The sequence below is a fragment of the Capricornis sumatraensis genome, chromosome 15 (assembly GCF_032405125.1).
Source record: "Capricornis sumatraensis isolate serow.1 chromosome 15, serow.2, whole genome shotgun sequence".
Taxonomy (NCBI): Eukaryota; Metazoa; Chordata; class Mammalia; order Artiodactyla; family Bovidae; genus Capricornis; species Capricornis sumatraensis.
In genome coordinates this window covers 36,316,780-36,340,213 of record NC_091083.1, presented here as the reverse complement: position 1 = coordinate 36,340,213, position 23,434 = coordinate 36,316,780, and the positions used below count along the sequence as shown (strand labels likewise).

General features: G+C 37.2%; 1 protein-coding gene across 6 annotated transcripts in view; it reads right to left on the bottom strand.

Annotated features, from left to right (window-relative positions):
- The window catches only part of EPC1 (enhancer of polycomb homolog 1), a 96,634-nt gene that overhangs the window by 6,241 nt on the left and 66,959 nt on the right, over nucleotides 1-23,434 (bottom strand). For 5 of the 6 annotated variants that reach the window (XM_068986874.1, XM_068986873.1, XM_068986870.1 and 2 more), the window contains exons 2-10: nucleotides 21,186-21,345; nucleotides 12,656-12,801; nucleotides 12,037-12,243; nucleotides 11,532-11,680; nucleotides 10,226-10,385; nucleotides 9,075-9,251; nucleotides 8,905-8,994; nucleotides 8,670-8,818; nucleotides 6,386-6,738 (exon numbers count right to left, since the gene is read on the bottom strand). In XM_068986874.1, coding sequence (XP_068842975.1) covers nucleotides 6,386-6,738; nucleotides 8,670-8,818; nucleotides 8,905-8,994; nucleotides 9,075-9,251; nucleotides 10,226-10,385; nucleotides 11,532-11,680; nucleotides 12,037-12,243; nucleotides 12,656-12,801; nucleotides 21,186-21,345 — 1,591 coding nt within the window. The remainder of the gene's footprint in view (nucleotides 1-6,385; nucleotides 6,739-8,669; nucleotides 8,819-8,904; nucleotides 8,995-9,074; nucleotides 9,252-10,225; nucleotides 10,386-11,531; nucleotides 11,681-12,036; nucleotides 12,244-12,655; nucleotides 12,802-21,185; nucleotides 21,346-23,434) is intronic. The other variant, XM_068986875.1, reaches the window with a different exon arrangement.

Genomic DNA, 23,434 nt, shown 5'->3' with positions numbered 1-23,434 from the left:
TTCCCTCAATCTAAGGTTTAATGTCTTCAAAATACTGTCAACTAATTTGTCATCTTTAAAGATGTTTTGATAATTTATTTAGAATATTACATCATCAAGTTTTGCAATTTTCACTTATAACTCATGAGAATCTTTATCTTCTGGGGCAGAGTTTCTGCCTAGGACAACTAGAAAATACTTAGCTAGAAGTTAGGTAGAAATTCTACCATATTTTAAACAAGTCAGAAAACTGTGACATAATATTTCAGAAAACCTCTGAAGTTGCAGTACTTACACAGACTTTCATACTTGAGCTGAACTAATTTCTTGGGTCACAAAGGCAAAAAGTCATTTGTTGGAAAAACTCTACCATTTATTTTCCTATTTTTGGTGTTACACATCTGTTTAGTTGATATATGTCCTGTGATGAGATTCTTCTTGTTATTTAGTCAGTCATGCTCGATTCTTTTGCGACCCCATGGACTGTGTCCCCAGGCTCCTGTGTCCACAGGATTTCCCAGGCAAGAATACTGGAATGGGTTGCCATTTCCTTCTTCAGGGGATCTTCCCGGCCCAGAGACTGAACCCATTATCGCCTGATTGGCAGGTGGATTCTTCACAACTGAGCCACTAGGGAAGCCCTGTTTTTTCCCTACTATGTTGGTAATCCTCAGCTCTGAACTCTGCAGGAAAAATTATTTTTTATTGATAAATACATTTTTTATTGATAAAAGGATAATCTATAAATAGTTTCATAAAAGCAAGTTTCTGTCAAAATGACCATTTCCATATAACAGAAATAAGTTAAATCAGAACTTAAAAAAAATTTTTTTAAATAAGGCTGTCTTGAAACAGATTACAATTAACATAATATTTATCTTTATGCTTAAAAAAATTTCATAAAAGAAACTGCTTAATGCCAAAAAGACAATTTAAGTATTGCTAATATGTTTTTGCATCATCTACTTTAATTTCCTAAGCTTGAGTGAGTTGCCTAAATCTTGAATTTCCTGGTAGGAGATGCTTAATAAACTTGAAAAAACAACAACAACAACAAAAAAACCCCCATTACTGGAAGGTTACATCATTACATACCTAAAAAACAATAATTTAGCATTCACTAGAATAGATCTGTGTTCAGAACTCCATTTATATGAATGAAAATATTCTTTTGCAGAACTTTGCTGGTGTTTGTGACTTAAAATTAGCAATATTAAGTTATAAATCGATTTCAATAAAGGTTCCAAATATTTTACCCTATTTAAGTCAACATTTCAGTCCTCAGTCTCTGAGGGTTTTGTGAATTTCATTTTTTAAACAACTGTTAACTTTCTAATGCAGATCTAGAAATTTAAAAAAATGCAACCAACACTTTAGATCACTAACACTCACTGTGATTTTAGATCCCTATGTTAGCCTATTTCTTACATATCTCTATACTCCAGAGTCTAGTTATAAAAATTTCCCTGGACATTTCTGATAAATGTTCTAGAAGAAATGCACAGTATCATATACGCCAGAAGTGATAGTAGTAAAAAACATGGGTCTAGGGGCCAAGAGATACTGATTTTCCTTTCATTCTCAGCTCTATCATAATTAGCTGAGTATACCTAAGGAAATTACTTAATCTTCTGGACCTCAGTATATTTATCTAAAATATACAAGTACTAAATCAGGTGATCACTGAAGTCCTTTTCAAGACATAACATGCTGAAGGGTTTTAGATTTATTCTGAAAAATAACAATTCCAATCCAAAAGGCTGTATGGATGAGTAAGGAAAGCTTGGACAAACGTCAGGTAATAAATTTGGGCAAATAAAAGCTGAACTGGGTTTCACATTGTTCCTTACACAGGAAACTAAGATGACCTTGAATGCCATATAATTCAAAGCCTAACCAAATTCTAAGTGGAAATAAACCAAAATGACCACATTTCCCTAAATCTCTATCAAAAGGTTTTAGGTTGTATGTCTACCTCTAGATATGGTGTGGTAGTCAAGTTTACAATTCACATGAAGAGGGACAAGCTGGTCTGGTGAACTGATCACTAAACCTAGAATCTGAATCATTTCGCAGAACCAAAGAATGTTAGATCAGGAGAGTTTCTTGGTGATTTCCTCTATAACCTCATAATACAGATGAAGAAACTTTCATTTGCGATCACAAGGATTTTAGTAGTGGAAACTGCTAAACTACCCTGAAACCAATGAGATTTTAAATATAGAAAGAAATAGACAAAAGTTTGTTTTAGATTTAATATCATTTACAAAAAAAAATCCAGCGTTTTATGTAGCAACAGTGTGCCTCATGCTTGTAGAGCCCAGAAACCACTGCTGTTTGGGTAGCTTCTAACAATTCTCTCAGGGTAGGAATTTAGATGAAATAATCTAAAACTTCATGAATCTACTTCTTATGCAAGGAACCATCATGTGCCGGGTACACCAGCCCTGGAACAGTCTGGTGTTCAGGCTGCTGGCCTTTAAGTCACATTCCTATAGCTGGTGCAGATCAGTGGAATAATTGGGGGAGGTATGGGGAGAGTGACAGATAATTTCAAAAAGGAAACAATTTCAAAATTTGAAAATTCAGTCTGAGGTGATAGATTCTAGGTTATCAGAATATACACTATGTTTTATAAACAAACAAACCCAAACGTCTATTTTAAAAGATACTCATCAATTAGAAATTTCTTTGAGCAGTATAAAGCAGAAAATTTTTTTATTGCAAGAAAGAGAGGTCACTTTAAAGAAATAAACATATCTGAAATGACTCCACACAGTATTACAGTATGACCCCTTAATCAGTAAGCCTGAATTGATAGTATGGAGGTCACAAGCACTTATCAGTTATCTAAAATACCCAATCTGAAAACAAAAATTTGTTGTAATTCATTTGATAACAAACTACAACCAAATCTGAATTCATTTGGCTGCAAACATCTTGAACACGAGATTCCTTGTGGTCAAACCTGCCACTGAGTGTGACTATTCTCGCACTTCACTACACAACCATAGGACTATTAATGTATTTTACTATGGGGACCACCCCAGACTCTGCTGAGCAAGTAATTCGCAGTTTTGAAACATATTTAGATAAGGATAGGGTCCTACAAATTAAAAAAATCTAGTAATGAAAACATTCAGTGTTCAAATCTAGTTACTGTCCTACAATAAGATTAAAATTTTATGACAACTAATAAGGGCCTACTACTATACAGCACAGAAAACTCTACTCAACACTCCATAATGACCTATATGAGGAAAGAATCTAAAAAAAGAGTGGATAAATGTATTTATATATGTATAACATTCAGTTTGCTGTACCGCAGAAACTAACACAACATTGTAAATCAACTATACTCCAATGGAAATCTAAAAAAAAGTTTTTAATGCTACAAATAGAAGTAAACTGTGCTACTGAGTAAGCTACAGATAAGGAGACTTAGAAACTATCAATCTAGCTACAAATTTCCCATTGACTTACAAAAATAAATCTACCCTGCAGATATCGAAGTTTAGGAAAATGACTTAAAATGCTGATAAAATTTCACTGAGAAACAGGAATTCAAATCTTGAATATATAATGGTAGTTTAAAAATCACTTTTCTTTTTCAGTCTTTCTGAATTAGAGTCCTTCCTAATTATGAAAAAAGGTATTAATTCTGAATCTGTTATCCTTTCAAACACATGCAAATGAACAGTCATGCAACCAACAGTAAGTTTTCAAAGATTGTTTATTTTTTCCTTTTTGTCTGCACCTCACGACTTGTGGGATCTTAGTGCTCTGGCCAGGGACTGAGCCTCGGCAGTGAGACAGTGTGAAGTCCTAATCACTGGACTGCCAGCGAATTCCTCAAAGACATTCTTGTAGATAAAAGTATGAGAAAAATATTCTTGAAAATTGTCCAAATCACATTTTTTACTAAAGACTATTTAAAATACATGACTTATCCTTAAGTACTAAAATCTAGTTCTAGAAGCTCTTACATGGTGCCACTCTGCTGTACCGTATTCAGAATACCAAGCACTCTAGCACCTGACGACCCATCTGGCTGCACAGCTATGCAAAGTGGTGAAAGCCGGGAAGCAAGCAAAAGACTCTGACACTTGCCTACGGAAGCTCTGTGCTAGGGCACACACCCTGCGCTAGGGCACACGCCCTGTGCTGGCAACGACTGGCTTCAGGTGCCATCATGAGGCTTCCTATTTGGAAGTGAGAAGAGGCACTTCTAGAGGATTATCCAGAAAAGGGATGATCAGTCCAGAGGGCATTACTCTATCACAGCACACATATTAATATTTAAAACAACGATAGAATAATAAAAAGTGGCTAAATTGACACCCACGTATTTGGCTTAAAATAGCAGGCAAGTGTATCAGCTGACTCGTATGTCACATAATGACTGGTTAAGGTCTAAAGTCAGTGTGGTAAATATTAAGCCTAAAAAAAATTCCTTTAGCAAGTACCATTATGAGTCCATCTCCTTCTTTCAGTTAAGTCCAACACAGCCAGATTTTCCTCTGGCATCAGACTAGATCAGAGTTTTTGTGGCTGAATTCCAGACAGAGTAGTTTCATTTGCATTTAGGGGCTATGATAAATGAAAAAAAAAAAAACTTTTTTAAAAAACTTCATCAAACGAGATGAGATCTTAACAGAGGGTAAGGCAGCAATGCAAGCACCGACGCTGCAGAAGGAGCCGTAATAGCCTCACTCCCCTCATCCCCAGAGTGGCTCTCGCTTCTAGTTCAGCTGTGCTTAGAATCCTCTGTAACAGCTGAGCTGCTCAAGTTTTCCTTTCCTCCAGGGGAATTCAATGAAGTTAGAGGTACACATGACATGAGTTCCCTGTTATATACTTTACAGCGAAAAGCTTTAGGTTTCTGGAATATTCACAAACATGAAAGAATAAAGTGTTACCCTAAAGCAATTCTGTAAGTATACAGAAAGACCTAGGAAATTTCCAGGAAAATTGAGAATTAAGTGCAAGAGAAAACAAATGATAAACCCACTCATTTAATCTGATTACATATATGGGGGAAGGAAATAATAGAAAAGAAAATTACACAGTTATTAAAGATTTTTTCAGCTAAATTTTCGGTAAAACTATTGTTCCATGTTCATCTTTTAACATTCATTGGCAAACATAAATCAAGTAAGTGTTACACTATCAACACTCACTTAAGTAGTATAGCAAAACAATTTATGTGAAAAAGATCATATAAGATCCTTAAGGTAGTTATACAACTTGAAGAAATGGAGAAGATAAGAAATTGGTCTAACAAGCCAGTTTTCTACATCTAGTCCCAAAGAATTTTAAACAACTTAATCTTTATCAGGGAAACATAAGTTTATACTATTAAAATCTCTACACTCACACCATATAAGACCTTCATGCTGAAAAATCCTTTTGACTTTTAAGACTATAAAAGCAGAGAGAAACTGAATCTTCATGATATAGACTCCAAAATTAATGGGATTATAAGTAATCTGTTAGGTAGGCCTCAGAATAATTTAATTATCTTCTACTTGATTTCTGAAATGAGTTTGTATTTCTTATGAGCTGAAAGACTTCCCTTTCATGGAAGTACTTTATTTCTAATCACAAAGAATATTAATTTATGGAAACTTTTCTGAAGGTAATGAGGCACATTTTCATATTTATTAGGTTTAACTGTAGCCTTACCAGATAATTAGGGGGACAGATTAAATTATCTTTATAGCCCTTTCAAAATCTGTATTTAAATTATCTTTATAAATATCTGCAGTAACAACTTTAACAGTGAATTTCTATAATCTACATGCCTCAAACAATTGGCATTTGCTTTAAAATAGAAAACTAAAATTTGGGGAATATTTTAAGTAGATGGCATTTATATGAGACCCATTTCACAGTGTAGGCATAATGCTAAAGTACATATTAACTGAAATGTTTCCAAATTATTAGAATAATCCTTAAACTTAGATGTTCTTTGAAAAGTTAGTGGCCCTCTTATAAATTATTCTGAATTACTATGTCAGCAGAAAAAGCATGGCTATCTATCAAGTTGCTGGCTTACTTTAAAGCAGTCTAGTAAAAGCCCAGAAAAGTATCCACCATCAATTTACGGTCCATTTTCTTTCCATATTATTTGAAAACAGAGAGCTGAATCCTGGTGGTTCATGAAGTGCAGCAGGAAACAAATGCCAAACATTATAAATAGCACTAAAATTCTTAGGTCCGCAGAAATGTTTAAATGAAGACACGTGCACAATCGGGATTCAAATAAATACTTAAACCTAGATTTTTAAAAAATACTATTTTAAGAGAAGGGGACTTTTCACTGAAAGAATAACAGACCACATATTCCCAAAACGGAGGAACCCGAGGCTTCTACAGGAACGCACAACAAAACGAATGAACGTACCGAAGTGTGCTGACCCACTGCTGCTTTTGCTCTGCGTAGAGGTACCGCATGTCTGGGTCCCGGGTTGTGCTGTGCCTGCTCGATTTGTACTCCTGTACAATTTTCGACAGGAGAGTTCGTCATTGTCACTTTCATGTAGGGATGGTGTCCGAGGCCTAAAATGCCGCCATCGACATGATTTGATATTGACGAGTATCTGACTGAGGTCTTTAGACAAAGATTTGTCCGAGGTATTTGTTTCTGAGGTATTGGCAGGCTGATTGACTGGAGAATGTTGTGGTGAGGAAAGCATGTCCAGATCCAGATGGCGAAACACGCCGTCGTAGTCTGAGAGCGCTCTGTCCAGTAAGACCCTGATAAAAACCAGTCAGAAAATGTATGTAGAACAGCTATTCAGAAATTACACAAGAGTTTTTTTCTCTCGCCTCCCCAAGTCCCCCAAAGCCATCTCATACCAAATATTTAAAAGCTATAAATTTGCTCATTTCAGTATTTGGCTCTGTAGGCTAAACTCTCAATTTCTGTTAAGGTTCTTGCACTTTTTAATGGTTCGATTAGAGAATAAAGTACTCCACCTTGAAGAATAAAGTATGCTGTCCACCTTACAACAGAAAGCCTTCTAACCATATGTTACTGTCACCATACAAGAGAATTTGATCTTTCACTTCCATTACAAAGCACCAACACATTTATGAAGCATTGCTAACGTATCTGTTCCTTAAGCAATAAGTTTTTTTTGTTTTTTTTTGATGGAGTAGGTAGCTTCCCTGGTGGCTCAGAGGTTAAAGCGTCTGCCTGCAATGTGGGAGACCTGGGTTCAATCCCTGGCTCGGGGAGATCCCCTGGAGAAGGAAATGGCAACCCACTCCAGTATTCTTGCATGGAAAATCCCATGGATGGAGGAGCCTGGCGGGCTACAGTCCATGGGGTCGCAAAGAGTCAGACGTGACTGAGCAAGTGACTTAACTAAGGTAGGATAAAAACAATAAAAGTATGTGATCTTTGGATATATTACACTATTAAAATTTCTTACAGACAAAATATTTGAAGTCACCACTCGAGAGGATTTATTTTTACTTTATTTATATAAACTTTATAAATGAATCCATCTTAAAATGCTAACACTAATGCTAGTATAGAATAAAATATAGCCAACATAGAGAACTTTCACTACTAATGATGAGGTTGAAAAAGCACTCAATAAAATGTGTCTTAACTGTATAATTCTAAACTGACATGAAGTGATAACAACTGCAATTAAGATCAAAAATGAAAGAAACGTGTATAAGTCATTAATTTACTGTAAATTATACCCTTAGGTTTCTTCCTGAAGGCACCTTGATCTGTTTTGCCTTTTAATTTTTTTTCACTAATACCATACATGAGTCTTTCTTTTCCTTCGCTTTCATGTGTTTGGCAATCCCTCCCTTCCCCACACAACTTCTCACCTAAAGACCTCCAGAGTATCAAGACTCCATCAGGTCTAGACAAAGGCAGGTGTCCTGACAAGCTGAGGTCAAGATCAGGTCCCACATGAAGCCAGGAGCCTTTCCTCTGATGAGTTAACTCAGTGTACTAGTTATACGACATTTCTTAGCCTATTTAATCCTATTTCTCAGTATCTCCCAGAACGCCTAAAATAATTTTGGGTAATTTCTTTAATGTCATATGGGATTCCTTGATAGCTCAGTTGGTAAAGAATCCACCTGCAATGCAGGAGACCCTGGTTTAATTCCTGGGTTGGGAAGATCTGCTAGAGAAAGGATAGGCTACCCACTCCACTATTCTTGGGCTTCCCTTGTGGCTCAGCTGGTAAAGAATCTGCCTGCAATGTGGGAGACCAGGGTTTGATCCCTGGGTTGGAAAGATCCCCATAGAAGGGAAAGGTTACCCACTCCAGTTTTTCTGGCCTGGAGAATTTCATGGCCGGTATAGTCCATGGGGTCATAAAGGGTCAGACACGACATTTTTTAAATGTCATACAATTTATGTAATCATGATATACACTTGCTTTCATCTACCTCTGAGGACAGATATCTGAGGTTTTCAATTTTGAGAAGAAAAGCAGATCCATTAGGGAACCACTAGTTATGCATTAAAAGCTACTGTTGTGTAACAGGTAACAAAGTGGCAAAGTATCTTAGTCAAAAAAACACACAAACCAGTTAAGAAAAGGAGGTGGGAACAAATGAGCTCTTTGGAAGGATCACCTCATTTTAAACTTTAGCCTGCCTCCATTACCCACATCTAAGACATCCCTCTGCTAGGAGCAGAGATGCCTCACCTTCCACCGCGCCCAACCCGTCTTCGTGCAAATCCGATGCACCGCTGGGGCACGGTCAGGGTGGTCAGGCAGTATCGGTATCGCACATCCCCTATTCCTCCGTCGCTAGGACTAGTCCAAGGCCAGTTGCCAGTTTGGTCTAAGTGAGGCTTAAAAAGAAAAATCCGAACTGTTATTTATTTTTTGTCAACTAAAGGTAAACTGTTTGTTATTTACAAAGACAATCCACACTTACAGCGTAGTACTGACAGCCTGCCTTCCTTCGGAAAGCAAAAGGGCCATCGGGATCATTCTCTTCCTCAGCTTCTGAAGAGCCAGACAGAACCTTTAAATAAAAGGCAGCGCGTTAGATTGTGTGCCTTCCTATGTTCCTCATCTGCGTTCACAGAAAATCCTTGCACTCACCTGGGAGAGAGGCTCTTCGTCCGAGCTGGGGAAGTCATACTGGTTTAGGTCTTTAGCGTTAAAGACCGGCAGCGTGGTGGGGCTGGCCTGTTGAGGAGCAGCAGCAGCAGACGAAGGTAAGACTTTGGGCTTCTTTTCATATTTACGTTTAGGTCGGATAAGATCAGCCTTATCTTGCTGCAATACAGTCATGAATTAAACACCAGAAATCATGGTCAACAAACTCAAAGTTTGGGGGAAGTTTTAAAAAAAAGTTTACTGCTAACATGAACTCATAGGAGATACAAGACTCTTACGTTTTGTCATTTTCTAATGTAAAAGTCTTAGAGGTTGTTCTCTGTGGAAACATGAATATGTTCCTACAACTTAAACAGGATCATAAAATACTTTGTTTCAATTAAAGTAAAAGAAGAGAAGTTCTCCTGAAATCCTTTAACTACAATTAGTATTTACTGCTGGCTTCTATATATTTTTCTCAACTTTCTACAAAAATTCTAGGAGATAATTTTTTAAAAGGAACTTTTAGTTAGTCTTCATCCTAAAGAATTAACAAATCAATACTGGGAAAGTAATGATGAAAACATATACACAAAGCAAACTTCAGATAACTGTAAACACAGTGAAAACAAATCCATAGTACTGAGGTATTAAAAAAATAAAGAGTAGTAAAGACTTGCTAGCTCTACAATGAAAGCAAATGGGGAGCAGTTTGAGAGGATAAAGATATGAAAGCACTAAAGCAGGACACAACTCAGGGATAAAATACATAGGCAAGAGTGATGAATACAGTTGCACATTAGAAATACACATGGCAGGTGAGGGCAGAGGTGAGGAGAGATGAATTTGAGGTGGAGGCAACAGGCAAGGAAGATCAGAGGCAAAACTGGTATTTGGTAGGAAGAAACAGATCATGGCGAGTATCATGTTTGTGTAAACATGCTAAGTATTTATATCAAGGTTTATGAAGTTTATGGCATTATGGTTTTTAAAGAAAAGTTAATGAAACTATTAGGTATCTCTCTTTGCAGTTTCTACTGCTATATCTATAGGCCAGTCTTAAATCAAAAGCTGGCTTTCATGGTAGGGTTTATAAACAGATTTCTGCTTTTTACTCCGATTCTAATGATAAAAACCACAAGCATTCTGATCACCTTATTAACTTTAAACTCCTTCACGTCCATCACCTCCTGGTGCTTGAACTGACTGCTGTTGGCGATGGGGACGAGGGGGATGCTGTACGTGGGCTTCACGGGCTGCCTCTGAGCCATGACCTCAGACATGATCTCCCCACTGTAGTCACCCAGATTATACCTGAAATGTTATGAAAAGGTTTACAGAGTTAGTTCTTATAAGCACTTTTCATCATGATGACTAATAACTAACACAGTTATTAACTATAAACCCTGATGAAACTTAAGGTAAGATTACAGGTAAACTACCTGATGAATGCTTATTAAAAGTAAAGATTACATAATTCCTATTGCTTCTTTTACTTTTTGGCTTATGGCTTTATCATGCAACCATTAATAGATAACCATGGTGGGGGAGAGGGGGATTTAATTTTAACATAGCAATTTTGGTGACAGATTTGGTGGAGATGCTGAAATTCATGCCTGAAATGGTACTGAGGAACTTTCTGTTAATTTGAGTTGCCTGTGCCATAAAACTAATTTTTCTGAAATGAATCATAAGAAATTGAATAGTGGTTTCCTTTGGGAATAGGGACCTGGAAACAGGGGAGTGTAGCCTGAAGTTTTCACCATGTTTCTGCTGAAGGATTGTGTGTGTCTATTTAGTCGCTCAGTCGTGTCCAACTCTTTTGCAACACCATGAACTGTAGCCTGCCAGGCTCCTCTGTCCATGGGATTTTTCAGGCAACAATACTGGAGTAGAATGCCATGCCCTCCTTCAGGCGATCTTCCCAACCCAGGGATCGAACCCATGTCTCCTGCACTGCAGGTGGATTCTTTACTGCTGAGCCACCAGGGAAGCCACACTGAAGGGTTATCTAGGTATTAAGAATACGGGCCTTTCCCCCATCCCTGTTTTATACCTTTCTGTTAAAAAAATCTCAGCAAGTGTTAAGAAAAAATTCAGTATCTTTAAAAAAAAACTTTAGAAATTCAGTATCTTTAAAAATAAAAACTTTAGAAGTGACAAATGTTCTCTCCCTCACAGCTCTGCACTAACTCAAGTTAAGTCTAAAAGAAAATGATTTTGAAATGGAAGTATCCTGCATGACAATTTTACTGAATCCAGTCACTTTAAAAGTGAAACTAGAGAGAGGAAGGCATGTAAAATTACACAAAGTACATCAACACCACATATTTCAACAGTCTCTAACTATTATTAAAAGAATGTATTTCTGCAGTTACAGAAAACTGCTTAGGAAATAAATGACCTCTACACAAAATTCTAATGGTGCTGTGCTTCTCATGCTATTAAAACATACTTTACCTCTTTTCCATAATTTCCAGTGTTAAGTGCAATAGCTCTCTTTTACTCTTTTCTCTTCTTTTTATCATCTCTAAAATAGTAACAGCCCGGCTTAGGTCTCGACGCAGCTTAAGCATTTTTTCATAAGAGGCTTCATCATTTTTGCGATTCTGCAAGTATGAATTTGCTTGTTTAATGTCAGTAAGCATTTCTGAGTATAGCTGGTGACATATGTATATATATATTTGAAAGGTGAAATTAGAATTTAAAGACACTGAAAGGGAACATGGATCACCGGGAAATCAATTTTGAATATGGTTTTTAATGAAACAACATAAAAAATATATCACTAATAACTCAGTAATGAATTTAAAGGCAGATTCATTTAAAATTAACATTTTTCATTATAAAATGTAGAAAGTCTTTCTAAACACAAAACAGGTTTCTGATGCTGAAGCATTTATAACTATAAATATATTTTCTTACATCAAAAAAATTACAAAAAACTCTCCCCAGGTTTCCTTACTTTCCGCGTCTGCATTTTTTCAGTTCGTCTTCTAAAAGCCACGTAAGGATCGTTTGTGCTCGAACCATCTCGCTTCTCTTGTTTTACTGATGGGATGAGAGACGGACCTCGACAGTTTTTTCTCTTTTTAATCCAGTATTCATAAACTTCTCTAATTAATTCATCGTCTTCTTTTAGCAGTAGTTTGGCTTCCTGCAGACTGACTGGCTAAATGTAAAATCATTATGTCATTTTTATATAATACAAAGAAAAGGTTCAAAAGTACTTCTAATTTAAATGACAATAACCAGAGTAACAGTATTAATAGCAAATATGCTGAGTACCTTGTACATGTCAGATAAGGAGCTAGGTGCTTTATGTAAATTATTGTATTTAATTTTCACAACAATCTTGTAATGTTTGTCATCTCTATTTTACACATTGGGAAACAGACACACATAGAAATTTAAACCTTCTGCTGAAGGTTATATAGGGTAGAAATGGACAGAGATATGAATTCAAGCTTGTCCAGAGCCTGCTCACTTGCCCTCTTTCTAACTTTACACTGTTTTCACACAAAGAGATACTTACATATATATACTATATACACACGTTCATTACATATACAGTGAAGCTGTACCTGCTGACCACTGCCTTTTTCTAGACGGTCAATCATCTCCTCAAACTGCAATGGGCAGATGTCCATTTTCTTCTTCAGTTTATTCACAAATACTTCATCTTCAGAATCCAAATCATAATCGGGCTGCTCAGCATCCAAACTAAAAGCTGACAGAAGAAATCACACGCGATCATTTACTGCGTGGAAACGCGGACAGAAACCTCTCACTGATATCTGGGCTATCTCTAGGGCAACAGGGAAGATTTTTAAACAGATTTTGTTTTCAGACTTGAACACAATCTAAGCTTCATGCATTGAAAGTTTAAGAAAGAAGACCATCTTTACTGCTACAAGTGATAAAAGACTGGATGTGACCTGTGACCCCGTCCCACACAAAGCAAGCTAGAAGCCCACTAGTAAAAACAGAAAGAGATTGTTAAATGTGCTGGGTTGAACTGAACAAAAATTCTGTAGCTCAAAAATGATAAAATATCAGCAATTTCATGGGATTTGATACCACAATAGAAGGATAAGGTTTTTAAGTAAGATTGTTTCTAGAATGCTTAAGTCCTATTTTGTAAATTATTGAACCGCTTCACTGACAGCTCAGGGGTGGTATTTAAAGCTGAAGTGTTAGCCACTGCCAATAAGGGTAACAGCTGTCACTCAGTGAGCTCATTCCTGCCGAGGTTTGTTGCCTCATGAGAATCATTGTCAGAGTGAGAGAAATGGGAAGTTTTCCTTTCAAGGAAAATTTCCCTTTCAAAATTTGTCAGGATTTGAAAAAAAAAAAAAAAAAAAAAAAAGGCAAGAACCATTGCTTTATACTATACTGTCAAATGTTGTTCAATTATTTTGCAAAATTAAACTAGTTTGATAATAATGTATAACGTAAGTAAAATGTAAGAAGCTTGATACCAAAATCTGTCTCGTATCTTTTCCTTTCTTCAACAGTTCCTCCTAAGTTCCCACCGCCTTCAAACCCACAACTGTGCAGTTGTATGAGGCCCTTTCTGACGGCCTTGCTAGTTTCATCTGCACATTATGACCAGCAACATCAAATTCCATTTGCTTCCCACAGCAGGCTCCTCTTTCCCTGTTTTCAGGCCTTTACATTAGCTCTTTCCTGCCTGGTCCTCCAGGTAAACGACTCATCTTTACAAAGCCCAGCCTGACATCAACTACTGTGGAATCCTTTCCGGACTGGCCCCCCACCCAGTAAGTGGTTCCTAACTACTTTATCTGTTTTAGAAGTTATGAACCCTCTCTCTCCAGAAAAACATGGTGTAAACATATACTATTTTACGTAAGTTATAAGCAGAAAATTCAAATGTCCTTAAAACAGCTTGTGGCACTAAGGGTAAAAAATTCCCGTCCTAGATCACTCCCCTTCTTTTGTACTACTGTTATACATACTTAACAATCTTATTTGCTAAACATTCGAATATGCTCATTTTCTTAAGAGGAGGGATTGTATCTCATTTATTTCTGTAACACTTAACACTCAACTCCTCAGTCCTTACCAGGGTCTCACATCTAGAGGCACACGATGTTCATCTGTTTCTCATAAGTGGTGATACTTTTGATCACCAGTCAAGAAACTGCCCAATATTCCACTGTGTATCTCTGGCTCATGCCCCCCCTCCACCATCTCGTAACTAATAAGCAGTTTGTGGGGAGAGCTTAAAGACCGTGCAAATACCCTGCTCCTCATCAAAATTTCCTCATAGGTACACACATTGGTGATTCTTACGTGAGTCAGTCTTGATCATGTAATTGCAAAAATGATTTTCTGGGTTTCTTTGAATTTTCATTAAAAAAAAAACAACACTTATTTTGTATTGGGGTATATAGCCAATGTTGTGATAGTTTCAAGTGGACAGCGAAGGGACTCAGCCACACATATACATGTATCCATTCTCCCCCAAACTCCCCTCCCATCCAGGCCACCATAAAACACTGAGCAGAGCTCTTTGTGCTACACAGCAGGATCTTGTTGGTTATCCATTGTAAATACAGCAGTGTGTACATGTCCATCCCAAACTTCCTAACATCCTTTACTCCATCAGTCTCTTCGCCACAGCACCACTCTACTGTAAAACCGTGAGACTAGTCTTCTCCACCACTTAGCACTCTGTTTATTACCAGTATGGAACTCAGAAATTTTTGCCTTTACAATGGTTCACAATTCATTACTGTACTCAACTATTCCACTGCATAAAACATCCCCAAACTAGCCAGCAGAAACTCCGATGTCCTCCTGTGATATGCCTCTGCCATTTTTGTGAGTTCTTAATTTCTGGCATAACAAGATGTTCAGGTTTATCTTGACTTACCCTCCCCCAGCCCTGGGATCAGCCATCTTTCCACATATTCTTGGTCCTATGTATGGACCAGGGACTAGGTATTAGATGTGCCTATTGCTACTGAATATTTTTGCTTCTTGGCTTTACCAGTGGACAGAACCAGAAATGCAGATCTCTATTTTTACACACACACACACATATCAAACACACAAGACTGCCTTTTAAAAGAGATTTCCTTTGAAGATTAGCAAGAGAATCTTGAGACTCAAATCTGAGGGGAAGGGAGGAGAGATCTGTTCCTGCCTATTCTGGTCAGAACTGTTTTGTCCTTTCTTATAGCATGACTTGGAAAGGAGAAGTCCTAGTTGTACAATCTCAGTTCAGTTCAGGTCAGTCACTCAGTTGTGTCCGACTCTTTGGGACCCCATGGACTGCAGCATGTCAGGCCTCCCTCTCTATTACCAACTCCCGGAGTTCACTCAAACTCATGTCCTCTGAGTCAGTGATGCCACCCAACCATCTCATCCTCTGTCGTCCCCCCTTCTCCTCCCACCTTCAATCTTTCCCAGCATCAGGGTCTTTTCAAATGAGTCAGCTCTTCACATCAGGTGGCCAAAGTATTGGAGTTTCAGCTTCAACATCAGTCCTTCCAATGAACATCTAGGACTGATCTCCTTTAGGATGGAGTGGTTGGATCTCCCTGCAGGCCAAGGGACTCTCAAGAGTCTTCTCTAACACCGCATTTCAAAGAATCAGTTCTTTGGCACTCAGCTTTTTTTACAGTGCAACCCTCACATCCATACACGACTACTGGAAAAACCATAGCCTTGACTAGATGGACCTTTGTTGGCAAAATAATGTCTCTGCTTTTTAATACGCTGTCTAGGTTGGTCATAACTTTCCTTCCAGGGAATAAGCATCTTTTTCATTTCATGGCTGCAATCACCATCTGCAGTGATTTTGGACATCTAGAAGCTTCCAGATCACCAATCAAGAGAAACAACATTAAGACCCTTTGGACCAGGAGATGTTGAACAACACTCTCAAACAGCTGAGGAAGTATTAACAGTTTGGAACTAAAGCAGGGGATAATGGTTTTAAAACAGGTTTCTTCCTGCACTGCTCTGATAGGATAAAGGGAGAAAAGTATGATCTCTTTCCTAAACCTATTAAAGACAAGAATAACATTGCGATTTTCCAAATAAATGTTCAGTGAAATGTTAACAGATAACATGTAAAAAATACATCTAAAAAATGCTGAGTTAAAATAAACTTTCCTTTTTAACTGCAAGGTTCCCAGAGCCTACAAACAGAGTAATATGTATTATAACTCTGGGGTAGAGAGGGAAATAAAACATGCAATCATTCTCAAATGTTTCTAATCACTACTTTTTAAGGCAATACTTTTTTTTCATCTTGAAAACTCCAAGGAATAGTCTGTGTAAACATTAGCTTAAGAGTTTTATAAAATAGAAATTATAAGAATTGAAATGAACCAGTCTATATACATAATTTGATACAATGTACCCTTCATAAGCAATGTTTTAGACTACCTGGCATTCAATGTTCAATCGCAACTTTGCAGAAATTTATAATATAACTAGCCTTTTCTTGTGTATTGTAATATAAAAGTCAATACCAATTTTTAAAAAATTAACATCACTTTTACACAATCTCTTCCAGAAAATAAGAGGAAATACTACCTAACTTATTTTATGAGGCCAATATTACTCTGATACCAAAACCTGACAAGATAGAGCACACATTCACAAAAAGATTAACAATATCTTTCACGAATTTAGATGGAAAACTTCTCAATAAAATCCCACCCAACAATGTATGGAAAACACACACACACACCCCCCACACCCAAATGTGATTTATTCTAGGTATGCAAGGCTGGTTCAATATTTGACAACCAACCAAGGAAACCCATCACATCAGAGGATAAAGAAGCGAGGAAAAAATCACATGACCTTATTAACTGATGCAGAAAAAGCAGCTGACAAATTCAATAGTCAGGATAAAAACTCCCAATACACTAGAAACAGAGAACTTTCTCAAACTCTTACAAGCAACTACAAAAAAACCCCTTCAGGTGACATAATGGTTAACGGTGAAAGACTAACTTTTTTCCCTTAAGATCAGGAATGAGGCAAGGATGTCTGCTCTCACCACTCTTACTTTAACACTGTATTCAAGTTCTAACCATTATACTAAGGCAAGAAAGAGAAATTAACAACACAGGTTGGAAAGGGAAAGCAAAACCATTTCTATTTGCAGACTACGACATGTTTTTTCTCCATTTAGAAAATCCCAAAGAACCTGCAAACACCTTCTAGAACTAACATGCAATTTCAGTTAAGGCCACAGGACACATGCTCAGCATACAACTGAACTGCATTTCTGCATACTGACAATAAACAGGTGGAAACAAAAATCAAAAGTGCAATACCATTTTCAGTTGTGTCAAAGAAAACAGGTATAAATCTTAAAAAAAAAAAAAAGTACTAAAACACCATGGATCTTCATAAGGAAAATTATAAAGTGTCAACTAAAGAAATCAAAGACCTAAATACCTGGAGAGTCACATTGTGGTCATGGACTAGAAGACTCAACACAGAAAAGATGTCAATTCTCCCTACAATGATCTACAGATATAAATGCAATTCCTATCAAAATCACAGCAAGTTTCTTCGCAGACACAAACTTATTCTAGTGGCATTTTTAGGGAAATATTTACAGGGAAAAGCCCTAGAATACCCAACACAATCTTGGGGAAAAAAAAAGGAGGAAGCATTTCCCCAATGTTAAGGATTATCATTAGTTAGTTAAGTCGCTCAGTCATGTCCGACTCTTTGCAACCCCGTGGACTGTGTAGTCTACTCCGTCCATGGGATGCTCCAGGCAAGAATACTGGAGTGGGTTGCCATTTCCTTCTCCAGGGGATCTTCCCGACCCAGGGATTGAACCCACGTCTCCCACATTGCAGGCAGACGCTTTAACCTCTGAGCCACCAGGGAAGCCAAGGATTATCATATAGCTGCAATAATTGAGACAGTGGTACTATCCTGGGATAAACACAGGGATCAGTGGAGTAAAATACAGAACCCACAAATAGAGCCACATCAATATGCATAGTTGATTTTTGTCGAATAAACAAAAACAATCAATACAGGAGGGATCACTTTTTCAATAAACAGTGTTGGAGCAATTAGATGCCCAGAGTGGGGAGTGGGGGTACACACTGTGACCTAAACCTCACAGTCAAAATTGATCACACACTTAAATGCAAAACGATGAAACTTCTACAACAGGTCATAGGAAATCATCTTTGGACCCTGGGCAAAACAAAGACTATTCTTAAGAGTTGATACTAAATGGATCTCATCAAAATTAAAAACTTCTACTCGTGGAAAACTGTTAAGAGAATGAAAAGACAAATTATATAATGGGAAAAAATATTTCCAAATCACATATGACAAAGACTTGTGTCTACAATATATACACAAGACAAAATCCTCAAAACTTAACATTAAAATAATCTAATTAGAAAATAAGTAAGACACACACAATCTTTACCAAAAAGAATATCCAGATGGCAAAAAACACATGAAAAGATGTTTAACATATTAGTCATTTAGAGGAAAACAAATTTAAAGTACAGTGAGACATCACTGCATACCTACTAGAATGGCTAAAATTAAAAAGTGATAACCTCAAATGCTGACAAGGATAAAGGAGAAACTGGATCCCACATACACAGCTGATGATATTGCAAACAAGTATAGTCTTCTGAACTACAGAGTAGACATTCTTGTCAAACTAAAACTGGAAGAGCCAGCAACTACACTTATAGGCATTTAACCCCAATAAAAGATTTATGTTCACTCAAAAATCTGTACATGAACGTTCACAGCAGCGTTATTTGAAATAGCCAACATCTGGCAACGGCCCAGTGTCTCAGTGTGTGAGCAGTGCAGCCTGCTGCAGTGCATGGTGCGGAAGACTGCTCAGGGAGAGAAAGGAAGGGACTACTGCTACATTCAACAGCTTGAATGAACGTCAAGGAGGCTATGCTCGGAGGAAAGAGTCAGTCTCAAAAGGATATACATTCATAATTCCATTCACGTTACCTTTATCAACAAACAGAATTACAAAGATGGAGAACAGACCGGTGGTTGCCAGAGGCTAGGAGTGCATTTAAAGGAGCAATAAGGTAGAGTCTTGTGGTGATGGTATAACGAGCATCTTAATTGCGGTGGTGAATATACAAGGCTTCACATATTCTGTGAATCTATAATCATGCAAGACAATGTTAAAAGAAACTCAAAGTCAGCTAACACTCATTTTTTGACTGACAGTGTTTATAAACTTTCCAATGTAATATGTCTTTCTAAATTTGTACTGATGAAAAACTTTTCCTAAATAATTTACAATTCTGCTTCCATTTTATTACTGTTATTTGATTACAATGTCAGCAGAGTCAATGCTTTTTTAAATATAGTACCTTGACTTTTCTGACCACAATTTAACCCACAAGCTACCAATAAAATGGAATGTGAATTCTGGTCATCAACAGAAGAGCACCTATTTGTAAAACAAGCATTCAAAGCTTTTTTTCCTGATAGTAATGATAATGTAAATTGAGTAATGTAATTTTATCTTGCTCCATCCTGCTTTAACCTGATAGCATATATTCATGAAATAATACAGCTAGTGGCTGTGGAATGCAATGTGGTCCTGGTTAACATATACAGCAAGGATCCATTCTGGAATTTGACACTGACATGATTTTCCAGAGAACTAAAGTTTTAGGTCCTATTATTGGTAAATTTTGTTTAGAATATCTGTGTTTTATATGTAATTAAACACGAGTAGGCAAGAAAAAACATATGCCATTTGTTTGGTTTACTTCAAAGTAACCTTTAATAAACTGGAAAAAATTCTTTTTCTAAAGGAAAATTTTTTTTCCTAATGGGTGCAAACTGGAGGTAAAGGTGAAAAAACATCACAAGTTAAAAACATCAAATGCTAACACAGAACTGGTAAGAGTCAATATCGGGCATGTTTACTTGTGGTTTTCATATTTAAGAAATAGTTTTTTAAAAATGCTTAGAATCCAGGACAAAGATTAGACCATATGGAGAAAAGGTTAAATGAGTTAGAAAAGTAGTTAATAAGCAAGAAACTAGGTAAAGTTAGTTGCTCTATGTCCACAGAGAGAACAATAAAAACAAAACAGGTTTATACTGTTCTGAAAAAGTTTAGACATGCCCCTGGAAAGAGCTCTTGATCATAAAGGCCAACAAGACAACAAAGAAAGCCGTAACACCTTTTCCTTAGCAACCCTGCAATTACATGTTTAGTGGTCCGCTACATGGGGACCAAACAAATGAAATACATTCACCTAAGTTTACAAGCTCTCAGCAGTTCATCATCAAATGTGATTTAAGCTATCAAAGGGTCATTTCCAATGAAGACCTCTATCAGTACCAAGTGACACAAGTTACCAATTAAAACACTAAATTTAAAAAAAAAAAAAAAAAAATCATGAGAATTCCCTGGGGGCCCAGTGGACTCCATGCTCTCACTGCCAAGGGCCCAGGTTTGATCCCTGGTCAGGGAACTAAGATCTCATGAACTTGTGGGGCTTGGCCAAGAAAGAAAAAAACAGAAACACAGATGCGGCTGGCAAACTATGGCCTGTGGGCCAATACTGGATCGACACATGTTTTTGTCAAGACAGTTTTACTGGAACACAGCCATGCCCATTTGTTTATGTACTATCTATTGTTGATTTTGTCTGTAACAGCGGAGTAAAACAGTTCTGACAGAGACTGAATGATCCACAAAAAGTTTAAAACACAATCTGACTCTTTACAGAAAAGATTTGTTGACTCTGACTTCTACTGAGAAATTCTTTAAGGCAATTAGTATTACTATTTCTGTATAGTAAGAAAATGATTTCTACATCTAAAGGTATATTCTTTATCCTACTCATCTACAGTAGCAGAAGATGCCACATTGAGATGAAGCTAAAATAAAAATCTAGGCTAAAAACGTGTTCTTTCTTGTCAGGCGGGAATCTCAAGCACAAGTGTAAAAGGTGAAAATGGCTCTGATAAAAACTCTCAAGCTGATGCTGGTCAATCAAAGGGCCCCAAACAGATAAACATAAAAATCTGTTGAGTCAACGTAAGAACACATTACAAGATACAGTCATCAAGAGACTAATCACTTACGCTGTATGTGAATGAGCTGCTTTGGCATCTTGAATTCCCCAGGATATATAGACTCATAGTAAGCGATGTTACTTTCTGCTTCTGGGACTGGTATAACCATGTTATCCCTCTTCTCGCCATACACCTGCTGTGCTGAAATAGCCCGCTGAAGATGGTGTTCCTAGAAAGAGGGAGAAACAGGTACATTTACACATTAAAAAATGAGCAATCAGAACATACAGCCTTATGAAGAAGTTTCTTGTTCATTTATTTTTAAAGTAGAGGGATTTTTAGTAGTCTTGTAAGGATGCTAACAATATAGTTGTGGTGAAAAGATTTTGAGTATAAACAAGAAGATCTGGTTAGATACACTGTGTATTTCAATTTAAGAAATGACACTACACTGAAATTGAGGATTAAATTATATAAGATTAAAAAAAAAGCTGACCAAAGCTGTTACAGTTTGCATTTTGCAGATGAATTTTTTTTTTAAAAAAGGAGTAAAACATTTGAACTTATTGTATGAAGAAAGCAGGCTATGTATAAAAAATATTTTATGGATTATAATCATTTATTCATACAGTGCTTAAGAAGGAGGACACAGATTATTTTCTCCATTTTTAGTTGATGAAACTGACACAGATACAAACCTGGTCTTTTGTCCCAAGTAATAACCTTTCTTATGAATTTCCAGAGCCCTTTTTGAACAGTAGTAAAGTACAGGGACTGAAAGCACAGGCTGCAGGGTTTGTGACTTGTGGCAAGACACTTCATTCCTCTAAATCTGTTTCCTCCAGTAAAAGAAAAAATGAATCTTACAGGGTTGTTGGAAAGATTTAAGTAATATAAATGTGCATTAGATGTTTAGTATAATGCCTGGCATGTAACAGGTGCTCAAAATGAGCTTTGGTTGAGTTGCCACACAGAAAGATTTTTTTACTAGCTGCCATAAAAGTACCTGTTCTCACCCACCCCTATCATCACTGAATTTTGGTAAACATTTCATTAAATTAAAACTAGTTTTGAAATACTAGTTTTTAAAATATTTACACACAAGTTCAGGGATGAAAAACATTCCAACAGTAAGTATGAACACAAAAAATTTCAGTCTTCGTCAGTAGCCTCTGGTAACTTTATGTATATGTAGATTTCAATTCACAGATAGGAGTCTTCTGAGCAACTTGACATACCCTGACATATCCCCTTGACATATCCTGGAGATTTTTTCATACTGATACTTTTACTACAATTTGTGCAACAGCAGAATTGCATTTCACTCTGTGGATGTGGAATATACACTCCATTACTTACTTAACCAGACACTAATTGATAGAGAAGAAAAAAAACCCTGGAAACAATCTAAACACCTATCCTCCCTAAATGCTGCAAAACCCAACCCTATACTATGATACATAGGAGATGCCCATGTGGGCCCACGAGAGCCTCTGTAGGACAAGGAGAGATTCAAGTGCTCAGAGGGTACATGAGGTGACAACACCTATTCTGACCACTCTGTGTAGGAATCCTTAACATCTTTCTTCAATTTTAAAATCACCCATCTTATTATTTTAGGTTAATTTCTTTACAGTGAGTTTTTCTTCCCTTAAGTGTTGCCATTTGCTCACTTTCAAAAGGCCTGCTTTCCCTTTTCTGACTTAAATAGGTGGATTATTTTCCATTTCAATATTAAGGAAATTAGCCCCTGCGTAATAAAATTGACAAATATTTACCTGAAGTTTGGTCATTTTAATTTTTTTCCTTGTAGGAAAGTTTCACTAGTCAAATTTATTAACCTTTTCCTTGATGACTGTTATCCTTAATAACAGGTGTAAATCGTACAGTTGCAAACTCTGGTATGTAGACAAAACCGCTCCTTTTTATAATGCATTTGATCTCTGATTCATACTACCTCGTGGCTCCTGGGAGCTGGTGGAAGCAGTGTGGACGGGGCAAGAATGGGGACTGGAAACAGGCCTGGCCACAGTGCTCTGGTCCTGGAAGCCTGGGCCCCAGGTGGGCAGCTGGCCACAGGCGTGCCCTTCTCCTCTCAGACACCCTCACACGCAAGGACAGCTTTGTGACCTATGCCCCCCTACTTACACCAAACTCAAGGAGGGAGTGAGGGAGCAAGGTGTGTTATTCTTCATCTGCATCTTGTTCTTCATCAGCTAGCATGTCTCTGTGTGGGTGAACATGTGAGAGATAGCTAACCGATTTTTTGTGTGTAAGGAGAGAGAGCAAGCCACTATCCTAATGTCTAGCATAAAAAC